The sequence below is a fragment of the Acanthisitta chloris genome, unplaced genomic scaffold, assembly GCF_000695815.1.
Source record: "Acanthisitta chloris isolate BGI_N310 unplaced genomic scaffold, ASM69581v1 scaffold30765, whole genome shotgun sequence".
In the NCBI taxonomy this organism is placed as follows: domain Eukaryota; kingdom Metazoa; phylum Chordata; class Aves; order Passeriformes; family Acanthisittidae; genus Acanthisitta; species Acanthisitta chloris.
Window position 1 is genome coordinate 24,738 of NW_008675018.1, and position 16,269 is coordinate 41,006.

The window sequence follows — 16,269 nt, forward strand, 5'->3', positions numbered from 1 at the left end:
AAGAGCAATTTGGAGCCTTTATGCATTTTAATTCTAGGAGAGAAGTGATGAGTCAGTGCTCAGGCCACGCAGGACAGCCACAATTAATGGGTTTGCAGCTGGGACTGAGTGTCCTTGAGAGCCAGAGATCTTGAGGAACCCTTCATGAAACAGGAGGGGTCACATAACCCCATGAACCTTGTCCTATAGTGACTAACTGTAAAACTTCCTGAATGTCTAAGTTTCATTCAAATTTCTGGAGGATGGAAAGCTAAATTGGATACAGAGGCACCTTCACATGCACCAACAAGGTGCAACCAGGCCCTGGAGAAACAAGTAAAGTGCATCCATGGAGGCTTTGTGGTTAGCCCAGATCAGCCTCAGAGCTGGGCTGCTGTGGTGGCACAGCATCCAGGGGTTTTCTGTGTTTGCATGGCTGAGAAGTGCAGTGGTGCCATGGATCTTGGTGCTCCCATAGGAGCACACCCCTGGGCTGTGGAGTCCTGGAATGGAGGCATCAGGTGCCGTGTTGGACCTGAGACATGTCCTTTGTTTCTGAGTAGGTTGGTACAAGCCTTTCACTGTGACTGGCAGTGCTCACAGCCAGGCTGGATGAAGCCTTGAGCAACCTGTTCTGGTGGGAGGTGTCCCTGCCCAGGGCAGGGGGCTGGGGCTGGATGGTCTCTAAACTCCATCCCAACTCCTAAAATTCTATGATACTATGAATGACTGATGGTCGTCCTCCTTCAGTATCATTGTGGTGGTTCTTTTCTCCTTTTGGAGCTGCCACCCCAGCACTTTCCTTTGGGGCAGTTTCCCCTGCTGCCCTGTCTGGGTTCTCCCCACCCCTCCTCTGGTAGAGGCTTGGACCCATCACCCACAGGCTGCTGACTGGCCCCTGGGGATAACACCCTTGCAGAGGGCAGAGTCTTGTTCCACCAGGATTGCTGCTGTTCAAGGCTTGTCTGCAAGCATTGGACACCCTCATCATACCCTTCTGGCTCTGTAGAGTAAGTCTGCCAAAGCTAGAAACTGCCAGAGGTTATAGCTGGAAGCTCCTGGTAGGGAGCCTTAGTCTTCTTCATGTTCACTTGGGCTGCTTTAATGTCACAGAGACTGAAATGTCACTGCTTTCTCAAAATCACTCTCAGGCATTTTAAGAATGTAATTTTAGGATTTACCAGGGAGCCTAATGTTGTTAAGAAATGACAGTACACTTGTTTCCAGTTTTTAATGCTTTCTTGTAAAACTGAAAATATAAAACCAGCTGAGCAAATGTAGATCTTTATATACATGAGGTCTGTGATTAAAAAAATCCTTTTAGTTAAAAAAAAAAAAAGAAAAAGAGAGAAGAATTGACCAATGAGTTAAATGAAAACCGATTAAAGGGAACAACATCCTCAAATTGAAACATACTTTCCAAGAAGAAAAACCCTTTCTTTACAAGTTCATTATATAACTTACATTTACACTTTACTGAGAGAACTTACAAAACAAGCTGCTTGAAATGCTCCTCATTCCCTTAAAGCATGAATTTCAAAGTGCCACAGCAAAGGAACAGGTTCCAATATTATCTCATACAGACTATTCATGTATAAAATGGTTTGGTAAATGTGAGGTGTTTATTTAAATGAGCACATATAGGGATACAGACTAAATAAAAGTACTTGAACAACACCTTTGTTATTACATACGCAGTTATAGGTATAATAAAGGAAACAAGGTCAGCACTGCTCTTAGGTATCTGTATAGATGGAGGGAATGTGGTTCAAGCAGTGATCAAAGGCGCCGTTTGGGAAGAATCCATTTTCATCCGTCCCATTGGAGACCATGTCCTCGGAGACACACTGTGCTTCAGAGATTGCCTCATAGCCTGAGAGCGTGACAAGAGGGATGGACATGGGTTAGTGCCATGGTACATATAAGGAAGGAAGCACAGTTTTGAGGCCTGGGATCATACAGGACAGCACAGCATTAATGAAAAGACAATAGGGTTTACCATCAAAGCCTTACCCAGGAGATACACAAACTAATCTCCATGGGCATTTGTGTCATCGTAGCTGAGGCTCCCATTCATTTCTGTGGAAAGCTCTCCATTTGCAAGTGAAGTGCAAGTATCACAGTATGACTCTCCTGGGACTGCACAGTCATTATCTGAATAGGATGTCAAAACAATGAGTGGGCAAGGATCCTAATAAGTGTGCACTAAAAGTGATGCAGTCCTCTTGTTTTGCGTTTTTCCTTTTAATAGCACTTACGAACAATGTTCCATGTGTCTCCCAGCTGCTCTTAAGACCCAGCAGAAATCTGGATCCTATGTTTATTGGCTCCCCAGATAACACAGAAGTGAGGTGTAGGGGAGTGTGGCTGGGGCAGGTCAGGCTCACAGGAGGTGTGGAAGGAGCTGTGCACCTCAGCCCACCATGCTGCTGGCTCCTCACCTGGCCGAGCTGGCTGGTGCTTGCCAGGCTACCAGAAAGCCACTGCAGTGGGGAAGAAGTTCTCTGTCCTTCTCCTTTTATAATGCCCAACTTCCACAGCTGTTATGAGCCTCCTGAGCTGTGCATCCCTGTGGAAAGGAGCAGGTTTGCCTGCTACCAGGTGCTATGGCAGCCAGGGAGTCTGAAACAAAAGGTTTATTGCCTACCCCAAAGGGCATGAGAATCTCCTGTTATGGCCCACTATAACTTGCTTTTGCAACTCGCCAGTCAAGGCTCACATGCACATGGTCATTTTACTGCAGTCCAGCTCCTCCTTACTTCCCCCCTGCCACATTCATCCCCTACCCTTCTTTCTGCATGTCACTGATCCTGTACATTCATCCTTCAGCATACTAATTCTGTTTCACTTTGTACCACCTGATTTGGGTTGGGTCTTTAGAAAAGCATTTGTGTGAGCTTCAGTGCCAGGTTCTGCCCCCTGCACCCAGAGCCCACCTACCACAACCCCAATGAGCAGCAGCAGCATCAAGCCAGCTGAGGCAACACATGGAACAAGATGCTTGTAGTTCAGCAAACGCCTGTGAACTATGTGCATGATGTAGAAAATAAACCTCTTACAAATCACATCTGTGTGAATTTCTAGTCAATGTGTGGACAACTGATCCTTATGGCTAAAGCATGGGACTTCACTCTGTTCTCTGCTCTAGTCTCTGGGAAATGACTGTTTTTCTGTGCCTTAATGGAAAATTAGTTTATTTCTTGTCTTTAGCCTCTCTCTTGTCCTTTCCACCTGCCTACACCTCTGCAGGCAGGTGTGTCTGGACGTGGCTGAATTGAACGCTGCACGAGGCTCCACTGAGTCCTGGGGGCTGTGCAGCACTGCACCACCAGCCAGTGACAGTCTCACCCAGCCAGTCCTGGTTAAAGAAAGACTCCTTGGCTTAATTATAGGTATTTTACTCTTAACTATGTTTTTTATTATTTGACACCAAATTCTCTACTTATTTACATTTCTGCATTTTCCTATGACGTATTAATTTACTGCTAGTTTGCAGGTCAAATTCTGCTGTCTGCAAAAACCTGGCACAGAGCCGGTGTCCAAAGGTTCTGGGAGATGAACTTGGCCTGTTTATGTGCCCTGTGCTGTGCTGGGCCAAGTGGAGTGACCAGTATTTTGATAAGTTTTGTGAGTGTTTACATTATGCTAATTTCTATTTGATGAGCCTGTATACAGGGTGGATACACAACCACAGATGGACAAAGCCCAAGATAAGCATACACCCCAGAAATAATTATTAGATTCCAGATAGAGTAAACTATCCAAAGTCCTGAACAGAAAATAAAAATTTATTGACTGTTAATGTGATTCATGGAGCAGCTGTTTGCCAGTCACATTTGGCATTCCAGTGAGATGAGATCCCATTTAATATTAATGGTGCTGTAAAAGCCTGAAAAAAATTAATGCTTAGCCTTGATGAATCTTGCAAACCTGAATGGTTCTATTTTGCACACTAAAAGATGAGATAAGATTTATATATTTCACATATATTTATGTTTCAGCCTTTTAAGTATTTGCATGCCTCAATAACCACTCTAAAAACACAAATATTAAACAGAAACATTTCATGATAGTTTAGGCCCAGACAGAAAAATCAACTGTTGTTGAAGTTGGTGTCTTGCCACAGTATTATTCTTTGCTGCTACAATTTCTTTTGGAAAGTTTATTTAGTCTGTTCTTTAAATATCACAGGCTGTCAATCTAAACTTGAAATTTGATGTTAACATGAAAAAACTCTGTTTTAGCAACATCAGACTCCCGAATAACACTAAAGAACCCAAAGCTGGAGTTGAAACTTCATCTTAAACGTTTCCCTTGTGTTGGTTACTGATGCATACACGTTCCAGCATGGAACAGCAGACAAATGTGTGCAGGTTCCCTCTGAACAGAGTCTCCTTTAATACAAAACAAACAGGAAAGTCAACTCTAATTTTGTGGTCTGACTCAGGCCCCGTTTCAAAAAGCGTTTAAACACATGTTTTGGGGATCGTCCTCAACCTCCTGAGTGCAGACATGGAGGAAACTTTCTGGGAGAAAGATTGCAGCAAATGGTTGTGTTTCATAGCTCTGACAATACTCATGTTTTGTGTGATTTCAGTAACTGTCAATTCTTTAATTGTGGCTTTAAAAGTAGGGAAAAAATGACCACTAAAATATTGAAATAGTACAGTAATCTAGTGATTATAAGTTTGACCTGGCTGTAAGAGCCTGTCTGAGCACACCTGAGGAGATGTGCAGTGCACAGCCCACACAATAAATGTGGAAAGTGCTTTGTTGGTCACCTCTCCTGAAGGTGTGTGTTGCCTATGACATCCAGCAGAATAGAAGGAGACTGTCCATCAGTCAAATACAGCAGGATTAAAGACAAAAAAAATTGCTTTCCATCTGGGATTTTTATAGATGCAAATCAATTTCAGTGAAGAAGTTTCTTATACAAACCCATTTTTGTAATAACATCGACTATAAAATGTGTTCCTCCTCCTGCTAAAAATATCACATGGATAATTCTTTATAGGTGGAATAAATTACCTGTTGAAGCTAAAGGTGCATTGAGTATGTGATAGCCATTCTGCCTCAGAGGGTTGAAGCAATGGGATTCCCCTGTGAGCACATCACTGGTGACAGACTGGTCCACTGTCCTGTAGCAGTCTCCATAGTGGAAACAGTTTTGTATGGAGTGAAAGCTGCCTTGGTAACCTGAAAGCAGATATTGCACATACATTTTAACCCTACTGCAATGGTACTAGCTCCATTTCTGTTACAGTATTTCATTGCTATTATGAGGGAATTTAGTTCCTCCGTTTTAACGATAGAAAAATGTTGTTCTGTAAGGCATAATAACAGAAGAGCTGCATCAGACTCGATCCCACAAGGTGCTGTGGGCTGTGATCCCCAACAAGCAAAATCTCAAGATGTGCTTCATTTCAGGCAACAGATCAGTTGAACACAGTCAACACCCCACTTGGTTCAAAGCTAAGCAGTAAGTATTCCACTGGATCAGGTCCAGGAAGCTCAGCTCCTAAGGGAATGTCTCTATAACGAATTGCTGATGATTTCAATACAATAATGCAGTATTTGAATGAATAGCACTGCTTTGTTTTCAGCTGAGTAAAGTCTCTTCCCATCCAGTGTATGTTATGCACTGCTGGAGACAGCAGTATTTATCTGAGATACCTTTATGGGTACCTTAAATCTCTCCTTTCTCATACTGTGCTTGATTCAAATGGAACCCCTTTCCCTGAACACAGGACCACAGCCTGCAGGTAACACTGAGTTAGAGTGCAGGACTGACTCCAGTTAGACATCAGGTGAAGACTCTGAGTTCAGCCAGAGGCTCTGCTTGCTCCTGAGGAGTGCTCAGATAAATCTGCGTGGTCTCTGGCTGCCTTGGTCACTCTGCTTTTGGGGCATGCTTGACTTTTGTTCTCTCACATATCCTGCATTCCTTATATCCTGCTTTTTTTTAAAGCATTGTATTACTAAAGCCCAGCAGTTTGGGTTTTGCCAGCAGAAGTTCTGAATGAGTGGTAGACAACAAGATATATAACAGTAAAGGACAAATGAATTGCTGAGGAAGGAATTTTACAACTTACAAGTTGTGCCAACACCCTAAAAGAAAATTGTTATGCGCTCTCATAGGGTGACCTCAAAGCATGGCACAAGATTCACACCAGCCATGGCCCGATTTAATTCTCTTCCTTCCTCCTTCCTCAATAGCCCCTTCCTGATTCCAGGTGCATTGCACACTCATTGCGCATTCAAATTAACTACCCCTTTTCCTACCTCCTCTGAAATGATGCTCCTTCCCTTAATGCAACTGAAATCACCCAACTCAGGCTTGAAGGCTAGTAGAGTGCACTTCAGGATTTTCCTCTAATTGCCAGAAAAAATATGGAGCTGTTGTCTTTCTTCCCTCGGTCTCACTCAGACTGAAATATTTCCTCAGGAACTACTGCAAAAGCTCCAGGTAGTTCAGTCAAGCACAGTCACAGCCAGACCTCCAGCTGACAGCTGTCAGCTCAGCCCCACGCAGTGCAGACCTGACTTGCTGGGCCAGTTGTGCAGCTCTTCAGTCTGTTTGCTTAGAAATGAAATCCCTGTGCCTGTCACCAGAGCCCCCGGGGGCTGCACAGGGTGGAATCTGGCCCTTACAAATCATGCAGTGTATTAGCTTTTCCCTCTTTAGTAAGATCTCCCATATTTTTCTGTATTTTCCCTTTTCTACCAAGGTCTGACCAAGCAGACAGTGTCAGGCACAGCTCAGTGTCTGTTCACTCTGGTCATGTTTCTAAGGTGGTAATAAATAAGGCCAAGTGAGGCAATTCTTGAGTAGAAGTGCAATGAACTCATTGAGTGGTGAAAGATTTGCTCTGAAGTTTCACGGTTTAATATGTATTTTGGCAGAATCTGCAAGGATTAGATGATTAATTTCTTGAGAACTTATGATCCTCTACCACAAAATACCTAAATTGTTGATCTCCACGATTGGAGAAGTACTAGTGGATGACTTTATTAGATAAAGACACTACACACACTGTATCAAGGCTGTTCATGTTTGCTGCTGTGCAGAAGAAGGCCCAGAAATTTGGAAAGCTGAGTATTAAATGATGCATGTCCTTCCTTGGAATAAACAGACAGCCACCCCTATTTACAGCCTGGAGAGTCTGGCTCAAGGAACCAAAGAGCTCTTATGAGAGGTAGCAGAGCCACCTTTTGATGTGGTTTTAGGTACAGTGCTTTATTGATTGGCTTTTGATAATGATCCTGACTTTTCTGTTTCCAAAACACAAACTCCTTGCTGTAAGGCTTCTAAAAATATAGCCCTTTGAGATGAGCAGTGAAAAAATAGAGACACACTTGGCTTCAGAGGAGGTACAACTGGTTGCAAAGAGCACTTAGGTAAAACGAACCCTTGCCAGAATGTCTGTTATCCACATCACTCCTAGGGAAGGTATTTTCTTTGTGGCTGTAACTGCTGCCTGTTCCTCATGCTCCCAGGCTTGTCTTTGTTACATCACTGAAATATCTCCCTGATCTACAGGGCTGGCACAGTGGCTCAGAAAATCAGAGAACCACCAAGCGTGACAGAACTGGATTGAAACTAGTCACATCCAGGGTTTGCCCAAGGCCTATGGGTAAAGGTTCTTCTGAAGTATTTTGAGTTACACTGCCTGGCAGCTCAGGAAAAAACACCTGAAGCAGAGAGCTGCCTCAGCATCAGAAGTCTGGAACAGATCTGCCAGAAGCAATCAAATTCTCCTTTGGATTGCAGCATCTATCCCTCAGCTCCACTGTGTGGTAATCAGAAAAGTGTTCCTGGAGCTATGCAAGGAAGAGACACAGTGCAGGAAAATCCCAGTGCTGATGCACTGCTGTGTTCAATGGGACCAAATTCCTGCTCAGTGCTTCCCAGAGAAAATAGAAAGAAATGCTCCTTCCCTGTTCTGTGCTTGCTGATGTGATAAATCCAGTGAGCAAACTAAAGAAAACACATGGAGTGAGGAAGGGAAAGGCTGCAGCAGGAACATGGGTCAGGTGAAGCAAACCACAACCCCAAAAATGAGACTTCTCACCCTTTGGGTTCAGGCCATTTAGTTGTGGTTCCTTTCTTGAAATGCTCAGCACAGAAAATACTAGGAATTAAGATATGATTAAAATCTCATAACCAAGGGTTCCATTAGCAACCACAGATGGTCAATTAAACTCCACAGGGAGTGTTTTTTCACAAGTTCTTAGAAAAGATTCCCTTCAGGGACTAAAATACAAAGTGAGCAAGAAGGTTTCTCTGGTGCAGACATCACTGCTCCTTCTAGGGGAGCAAATCTGTAGTACCAATTCAGCAGTAAGTGTTTCACCAATATTTTTTTTGCCACATGGATTTCAGGTTTTCCTTCTGTTTAGATTTAAATCAAAAATTTTCTGAGGTCAATTTTCCAGCAAAGAATTTACTAAATGTCCCGTCAGTTGAAATGATCACTGTTAAATGTTTTATGTACAGTAGATGTAGAAATATAACAGTTCATAAAGGAATCAACTGCGTTCCAAGCATAACATTCAGTTAAACTTTTGCTTTGAAATAATTTGTGACAGAAAAGCTGCAGTTAGCCACTTCACACAGTGCACTGGCTGCCTCTGCTTCTCTCGGGCACAGCCTAGAAAACTTCAAGCAGCTTTAAAATGTATGATGTAATGAGCAAATAATTGGAATATGCCTATTAAATGCCATCTTGTTATGTCATGTCATTTACATGTATGTGCAAATAAATCTCAGCTTTTCAAATTCCATAAAATTCCTGACGAGAAATCATGTCAGGTATAAATAACTACAGGGCTCCATTGCCTGCCAAATTCTTTCAGCATGTAATAATTTCCATGTGATCTTACTACAACTAGGTTTAAACATATAAATAATGTCAGCCTTTTCTTTCATTATCAATATTTCTGCTACCAGTCTGAAAAGGTTTGCTGTCTCCTAACAATTCTACATCCACAATGTTTATGCGCTCCTAGTTCTACACTGGGATTAAATGGTGTTCCAGGGGTTTTTCTGGCAAAAATTCAAGACTCCAAAATTATTACAGATTCCATTAGAAAAAATGTGCTATTAATGGATTGAGATGCAAAAAAAAAAAAATTGAGTTGTAGAGCAAGTACAGCTAAATACAGGTTACAGATCAATTGGTTTCAAAGGCTGCTAATCAAAATTGATTTTGGAATGACCATTTCCATAATGAATTTATAATAATACTTCAACATTTGGCCAAAGTGGAAAATTATTGCTTTTTCAAAACCACATGACATAACACTTAGAAAGCAACAATTCATTCAAAAGGAAATGTGGTTTTCTTAAGGAATAAAGTCAATTTATTTAAGTGGTTCAAAACTTGTTCTGTCTATGCATTTGTTTCTGCCATAGTAATGAGCTGCTAAACTTTCCTCTTGTGGCTTGTAGTTATTTAGTTCATTATAGCAACATAATCATATATCATTATGTGCTATCATAAATCTGCCACTTTTCCCTTACAGAGTTAATCTTTTTAAATTGAATAATCTGTTGAGCATCAGGTTGAGTTAGTTTTTCCTTCAGCACAAATCATTAAATGTAATATGCTTTAACTTTTCAGACCAAGTCAGTCCAAGTGAAGAGCAAAAACACTCCTCAGAGAATGAGGGGCAGAGGGAACTGTTGGAATATCCAACCCCAGCACAGCTCTGAGCTGCTCACTGGGTTTGTGTCCAAGCTCTGTTTCAGCTCTACCCAGAGCACATCTTGAAAGAAAACCTCCTATTTTACCCACTTGGTAAACTGATCAGATGTGATAGTTTGACAGCCCAAAATGACCTTACAGAAATGACAGTACAGCTGTGAAATGAGTCCCAAAGAACTGCTTATCTGCCTGCACAAACTTATCTGCCTGGTTATACTTGCAACCAGACAGATGTCCTGCACACTTCTTTATTGTGCAGCATCTCAGCATCTGGATTGTGTAACGCATTTCTGAAACATGCAAACACTGTTACTGGAAGAATCTGTGATGATAATAGTATCTCGTGCTAAATTATGCCTAAATGCCTAAATCTCGTGCTAAATTATGCAGAAATGTTCATTAGTTCCCACAGCAGAACTCCAGAATAGGTATATAAGCTCCCAATTAAACAGGCTGAGTAATTCAGAACAAAAAGTGGTTTAAATTAAGCAGTGGGACAGCTGCTTAGCTGCTCCCATTCCTGTCCCCAAATCCCACAGGCACTCTGCAGTTGTACAGAGAGCATTTGCATATTAGAATATAAAATAATACACATGCCAAACTTCCAAATAATAAATGGAAGACTCTTTTTTTCTTTGTCTAAACTCATGTCTAGTGCCTCACTACGAGTGGTCCAAGCAGGACACGACCAAGGTGTGTCTCAGCCCATGTGCTCTGGGGTGAGATGCCTCTTGCTCTAGCAGGGTCACTCTCCAGGCTGAGGGAAGACTGGATGACCAGCCAGGTGAGGTGCATGGCTAACAGCCATCTGCTGAAGAGCCTGAATAAATGGCACAAATCTGCTGTTGTGACAGCTTTCCCCCTTATGATGACACATCACAGCATGAACCTGTCTGAAAAATCTGATTTGTATGCACAAACACTTTAAAAACTGGAGTTGCCACTGAAATCCTGACAGCTCCTTAATCAGGCAGTACTGACTGTATATGCGAAAACTGAGATAAATTCTTTCTTCCCCAGCTAGGAATTAAAAAAGTTAAGAGAGAAAAATAAAAGAGGGAGGAGTTACCTTGAGATCCCTGCTGTACAGACTGGTTTTGAAATGAACTGTATGGTTTATTTGGTATTCCAGGGAATTGCTGCCCGGTCGGTGACTGGCTGTGTGACGATGGAGAGCCGTGTTTCTGCAGGAGGGAAGGTGGAACTAATGCTTTCAAGGGGCTGACAAGTGGGGATATTAGGTTGGGAGCAAGCCTAGAAAAAGAAAATACAGAAAAACTTCACATATCACATCACAATATGGGAAAATGAAATACTTGAATGGCTCTGTTTCCATAATGGTCAAAACCCAGGTACAAATGATATTGTAAAAAAGGTAACAATGCAGTGCTGCTTTCAGGTATTCACTAGGAGGAAAGGGAATGAGAAAAGGAATTCTGTTCCTTTACACTGACTTCCTGGATTGGCCACAATGATAGAAGCAAAATGACACCAAATTCCTTGTTAGGAACTGTAGTGACCAGACACGAAGCAATGGGTACAAATTGAAAGAGGAGAAATTTAAGTTAGATATTAGGAAGATGTTTTTCCTGTGAGGGTGGTGAAACAGGTTGCCTAGGGAGGCTGTGGCTGCCCCAACCCTGGCAGTGTTCAAAGCCAGGTTGGATGAAGCCTTGAGCAACCTGCTCTGGTGGGAGGTGTCCCTGCCCAGGGCAGGGGTTGGGGCTGGATGATCTGTAAGGTCCATTCCAACTCTCCAACATACTATGATACTATGATGACTCCACTTCTCACAGCTCACTTTTCATTTAAAATCTCATGAGCTGAGATACATAGAATGAGCAAATGCAAGTAAATTGTTTAAGTGCCTTTGTAACTGCAACAGGCTAAAGCTTTATACCCACACTGCAGCCCAGACAAAGAAAAGCATTAGTTTCAGTTATTCTTCATGTAGGAGTTTTTAGACAGAAATTCAGCTTCAGCTGCAGCAGATGGCACCGTCCTTTCAAAGGAAGAGCCTGAGGAAGTGTTTGCTTGTGGCACCACTGCTCAGTGTGAGGCTGAGGAGTGGCTGTACCTGAGAGATGGAAAATTCCCCCAGGCAGGACTCAGGCCAGCACAGGAGCTCTGGGACAGCCCTGCTTGGGGAACAGACCCCAACCCAACACTCCCACAAGGAGCTGGAGCAGCTGAGGAAGAAGCTCTCTAACACACTGGAGGGTGTGTTGGTACCGAGGGCTGGTTCTGCAGTTGGCACATAGTGGACAAGCCCTTTGCCAGAGATGCCTTTTGGCTACTTACAGCCAGAAGGATGGCACAGTGTAGAAAATGAGACCAGAGACCTGTCCAGTCACATACAAACCTCTGTTCTAGACCTGTACTATACTAACTCTGTACATGAGTAAATAGGTAGAAGGTGGATCTTTACCCTGCAGCTGTGACAAATGGCCCTTTGCTCCACAGCCCAGCATTACACTGCCAAATAACACAGGGCCATATGTTCACCATGTACTCTCTGTTGCCTCTGGAGCTTTTACTAAACATAACAAGTGGCTCTTTAAGCTTCAGATGCTGGAAAATCCACTTCTGCCTGAGAGTCACCCTGAGGAAACTTCACAGCTACAGGTCCTGAGGCGCAGAAATAAAAATACCTCTGCAGGTTATTGTAATACACATCACTGAGCTGGAAAAATACTAAGCACAAACCATTGCAAGCATACGAAGAATCAACTAAAAAGCATTTAAATCTCTCACTGGTGTGTTCTTCTACCACTGCACAAGTTGTTCAAACAGCATCCACCATCATTTCACACAACTGCTGCTTGGAGCAGTTAGGATTGACCTAAGGCTATGCTTGACTTAGGGCTAAGCACTACATGGCAACGTGCAAGAGGTAAACAGAGAGGAACTGTGAATTAATGGTGACAACAGCTTAATCAAATTTAACATGAGAGGCAGAGGAACACTGCCAAAACCTGTCACAGTGACACTCTATTAAAAGGGGCTTAAATAAATCAACTAGTCTAAGTCCATCCTGTGCTGAAATACTTCCATCTCCCAAAGCAGGAAAAGAAGGCATAAAATACAAACCACAGAGACTCTGAATATCCCTGAACTAAGCTGAGGAATTAAACTAGTATTGTTAAGTGGGTCAAGGCAAGGATATTTTCAAGTCAGATATGTAAGAACTGGAAGACAATATTTTTGTGACAAAGATAGCCCCCTCAGTAAGTGCTTACCAGCAATATGTAAAATAAAGAGGACTAAAGAGAAGAGAAGGTCTGGACAAGTGAAGGTTGTGTGGAGACCTCATAGCAACCTTCCAGTATCTGAAGGGGCTACAGGGGAGCTGGGGAGAGAGTCTGTTAGGAGCTGCAGTGATAGGACAAGGGGTGATGGATTCAAATTGAAGGAGGGGAAATTTAGGCTAGATATTGGGAAGAAGTTTTTCCTGTGAGGGTGATGAGACATTGGCACAGGTCGCCCAGGGAGGCTGTGGCTGCCCCAACCCTGGCAGTGTTCAGAGCCAGGTTGGCTAAAGCCTTGAGCAACCTGCTCTGGTGGGAGGTGTCCCTGCCCAGGGCAGGGGGTTGGGACTACATGATCTCTAAGGTTCATTCCAACCCTTTAACATACTATGATAAAGTTGAATTTTAAGAGCCAACATGCAAGTAAATTAAAAAATCTTATTTGTTTTCTGTTTGGGTAAAGGCTTGGGGAGGCAGAGGTGCCAAAACTGGACCAGGGAGTGCAGGGGCCATTTGTGTCCTCCTCAGGTCAGAGACAAAACGCTCTCAGGAGCCTGAGCTGCTGACGAGCAGATGCTCAGGGGAAAACACTGAGTTCATTTGCTAAGCAGCAGCCAAACACTCAGGGCAGCTCCCATGTGGCTGTAGCTTTTCCTCAAAGGTCTCAGTAGAGAAACAGTTGAACACAAATGAGCTGTGGTGCAGCCCAGCTGTGAGTCGTATCCTCTGCAGTGCATGTCTGTGGTGAACTGCTGCACCAAGTCAGGGCTGACATTATCTGCTGGGACTGACACAGAAGCCTTTGGGACTGACACAGAAGCCTTTCCTCTGGTTCCTTCCCAGGCTGTGAGCAAATGTGGCACAGCACAGCCACAAACTGCAGCATGGTCACCAGCCCCTTCCAATGACACACATGGGGACATTGTCCTCCACACGCCAGGAATGCTGTTAGAAGCCTGGAAATGCTTCTATCTGAAAGGAGATTTAAAAGATTGCAGTTGTTTTCATTGGAAAGATAATAGCTAAAAGAGCTCATGATAGTGACATTTATATGGCTAATGACCACACACACATTTAAAAGAGAAACAAAAGATGTACTAAAAACTCCACGGCTGGGATGAGCCAGAAACCACTCTGAATAGGGGAGGGAAATGCTTCTGGGGAGCGAGTCCTCTGCAACTGCCTGTGTTGGGTTTCCTCTGCCTGCTCTTGGAATGTCTTGTCCTGGCTACTGCTGGGAAATGCAGCACCCCATGGAGACCTGCCGGGCTGCTCCGAGTGCTTTGTTAGGATGGAGGAGCCATCGTGTTCTCAAATTCTAGTCAATCATGTTGCTTGTCTAACAAAACTGGTACACTTAGGTGTCCAGCTGAGGGAATACTGAAAATCCCACATTCCCTAGCAGTTTAACTACTCCCAGAGGATACTTGAATCTTAACCACAGGAGAAGAGTTTAACAGTTTTTATTGTTATTTTTAAAGCACTGCTTGTCCCCACTCACACTCTTCTGCATTCCTGTTTTTCCTGTGTGTGAGCTCAGAGGTTGTGACAGAGCTTGTGCTTCGAAGCCTTTGAGATAAGTGGCTCAGGGATGTGAGAGTGCCCTGCGAGGCCAGAGGGATGCAGGCCCTGCTCCAGCTGGGTGATCCGAGCGGCGTGCGGAGCTGCCAGCTCGCTGCTCCCACCGGGCACTGCTGCCCTGGGGCTGGAGCTCAGCAAACATAGCTGACTGTCAGCAGCAGTATCCTAGGAGCTCTCTGCAGAGCAGGGACCTGAGCTGAAACCCTGAATGCTCTGTGTAATGCTTGACCATCACTGCCTCCTCTGCATCAAGAGTTTCACAGAGTTGAGCAGGTCACCAGAAAATCCACTATATTCTGCTCTGTCTCTCCCAAACGGAATTTAGCATGTTTCCTGTAAGCAAAGGCACAGTTTTTAGCTAGGAAAGAGCTTTGCTCAGCAGAAAAATCTCACTATTAGCACAAATGGCTAACATGGGGATTTCCCTCCTTAAAATATTCATCACAATCCCTACAGCTCAAGCTGGTCCCTAAGTATTACTCTGCGTGTGTGTGTGAATGTGCTCTGGCACACTCGAGGGGAGTTCTTCATCAGCTAACTGTCCAGTTCCCAGTGCTTTGGTTTTAATTCTCTCCTGAATATCTGCCTACTAATTAGGTTGCTGTGATACTCAGGTTGTTAACAGAGAGGAGGAATCAGGATACAAATTAAATAGATAATGCATCAGGAACAGAATAGAGCTCTGTTAAGCTGCTTCTGAGTGGAAGTCGAAACTCTGAATGACTTACACCAGGAACTCAGCTGGATACATTAAAATTCCCAGGCAGTAGCTCAGGCATGTATGTTTCAATAACTAATAGCCTGCACATTTCCTGTTAATACTCTACTACAACCACAGTTTGCTTTGCTTTGGATATTAATAATAAATATATACCACATATTTTACTTTAATTGTAACTTGTATAATCCAGTAAATTTGCAGGTCCTTTTGGGGCCTTTTAATGCATATCTGTGCCTATATATAGCTAGAGAGAGAGAGATATAAATACTCTCACACACATGTAAAAAACCCCTTATCCTTCCTTAATTCATTACATTTGAGGGCTCCTGGCTGTGTGGAATATTTCTGTTCAGGACCATACATTTTTGTCATCTCCCTAACCTTGTGACTAAGCTAAGGATTAGCAGTTCTTAGAGATGGCTGATGTGGTCCAACTGTTGATCAAGGCTATCCTGTCTTACAAAGAAGTTTGATGGCAAAACACTGAGTAACTCAAACAAGTTAACTCACTTCCAGGCTTTTACTACTCCATTACCAGAAACCTCCTGTCCCTCAGGTGAGAGGTAACCTCTTAGCCCTGCATTTACCTCACTCCCACCCAGTATCCACCACAGACACTAATGAAATCACTGGCAAGCCCTCTCTGAATCCAGCACACTTCCAGGTGCCTATGGATGAATCTGCTATTGCTAAACCCTTTGCTGTATGTAATACCTCATGCACATAGCAAAGCTTTTCAGCTGGAGGTTCATTTGGTGATTTCAGCCCTAATATCAGTGGGTGCTCCTCAATCCCTGTTACACAGAGGTATGCACCAAAGGTTCTATGTTCCTCACACGTGTTTCCAAGCATTGGAATAGGTTGTGGTGGAGTCACCATCCCTGAAAGTGCTTAAGAGGCATCTGGACCTGGCACTGGAAGATATGGTTTAGGGGTTACAGTGGAGTGACAGGTTAAAAGTCTCTTCCAACCTTGATGATTCTATGATTCTATGACTGGGTTTCAAGTTCCAGTATATTTTGGGAACAGCAGG

The 16,269-nt window shown here is 43.4% G+C and overlaps 1 protein-coding gene across 1 annotated transcript in view; it reads right to left on the reverse strand.

Moving 5' to 3' along the window:
* Positions 1 to 1,505: 1,505 nt before the first annotated feature.
* GLIS1 (GLIS family zinc finger 1) overlaps positions 1,506 to 16,269 on the reverse strand; it is a gene marked incomplete at its 5' end in the record, with an annotated part of 107,010 nt that continues 92,246 nt past the window's right edge. The window contains 3 exons of the mRNA XM_009075539.1: positions 1,506 to 1,852; positions 5,008 to 5,175; positions 10,756 to 10,940. Coding sequence (XP_009073787.1) covers positions 1,716 to 1,852; positions 5,008 to 5,175; positions 10,756 to 10,940 — 490 coding nt within the window. The remainder of the gene's footprint in view (positions 1,853 to 5,007; positions 5,176 to 10,755; positions 10,941 to 16,269) is intronic.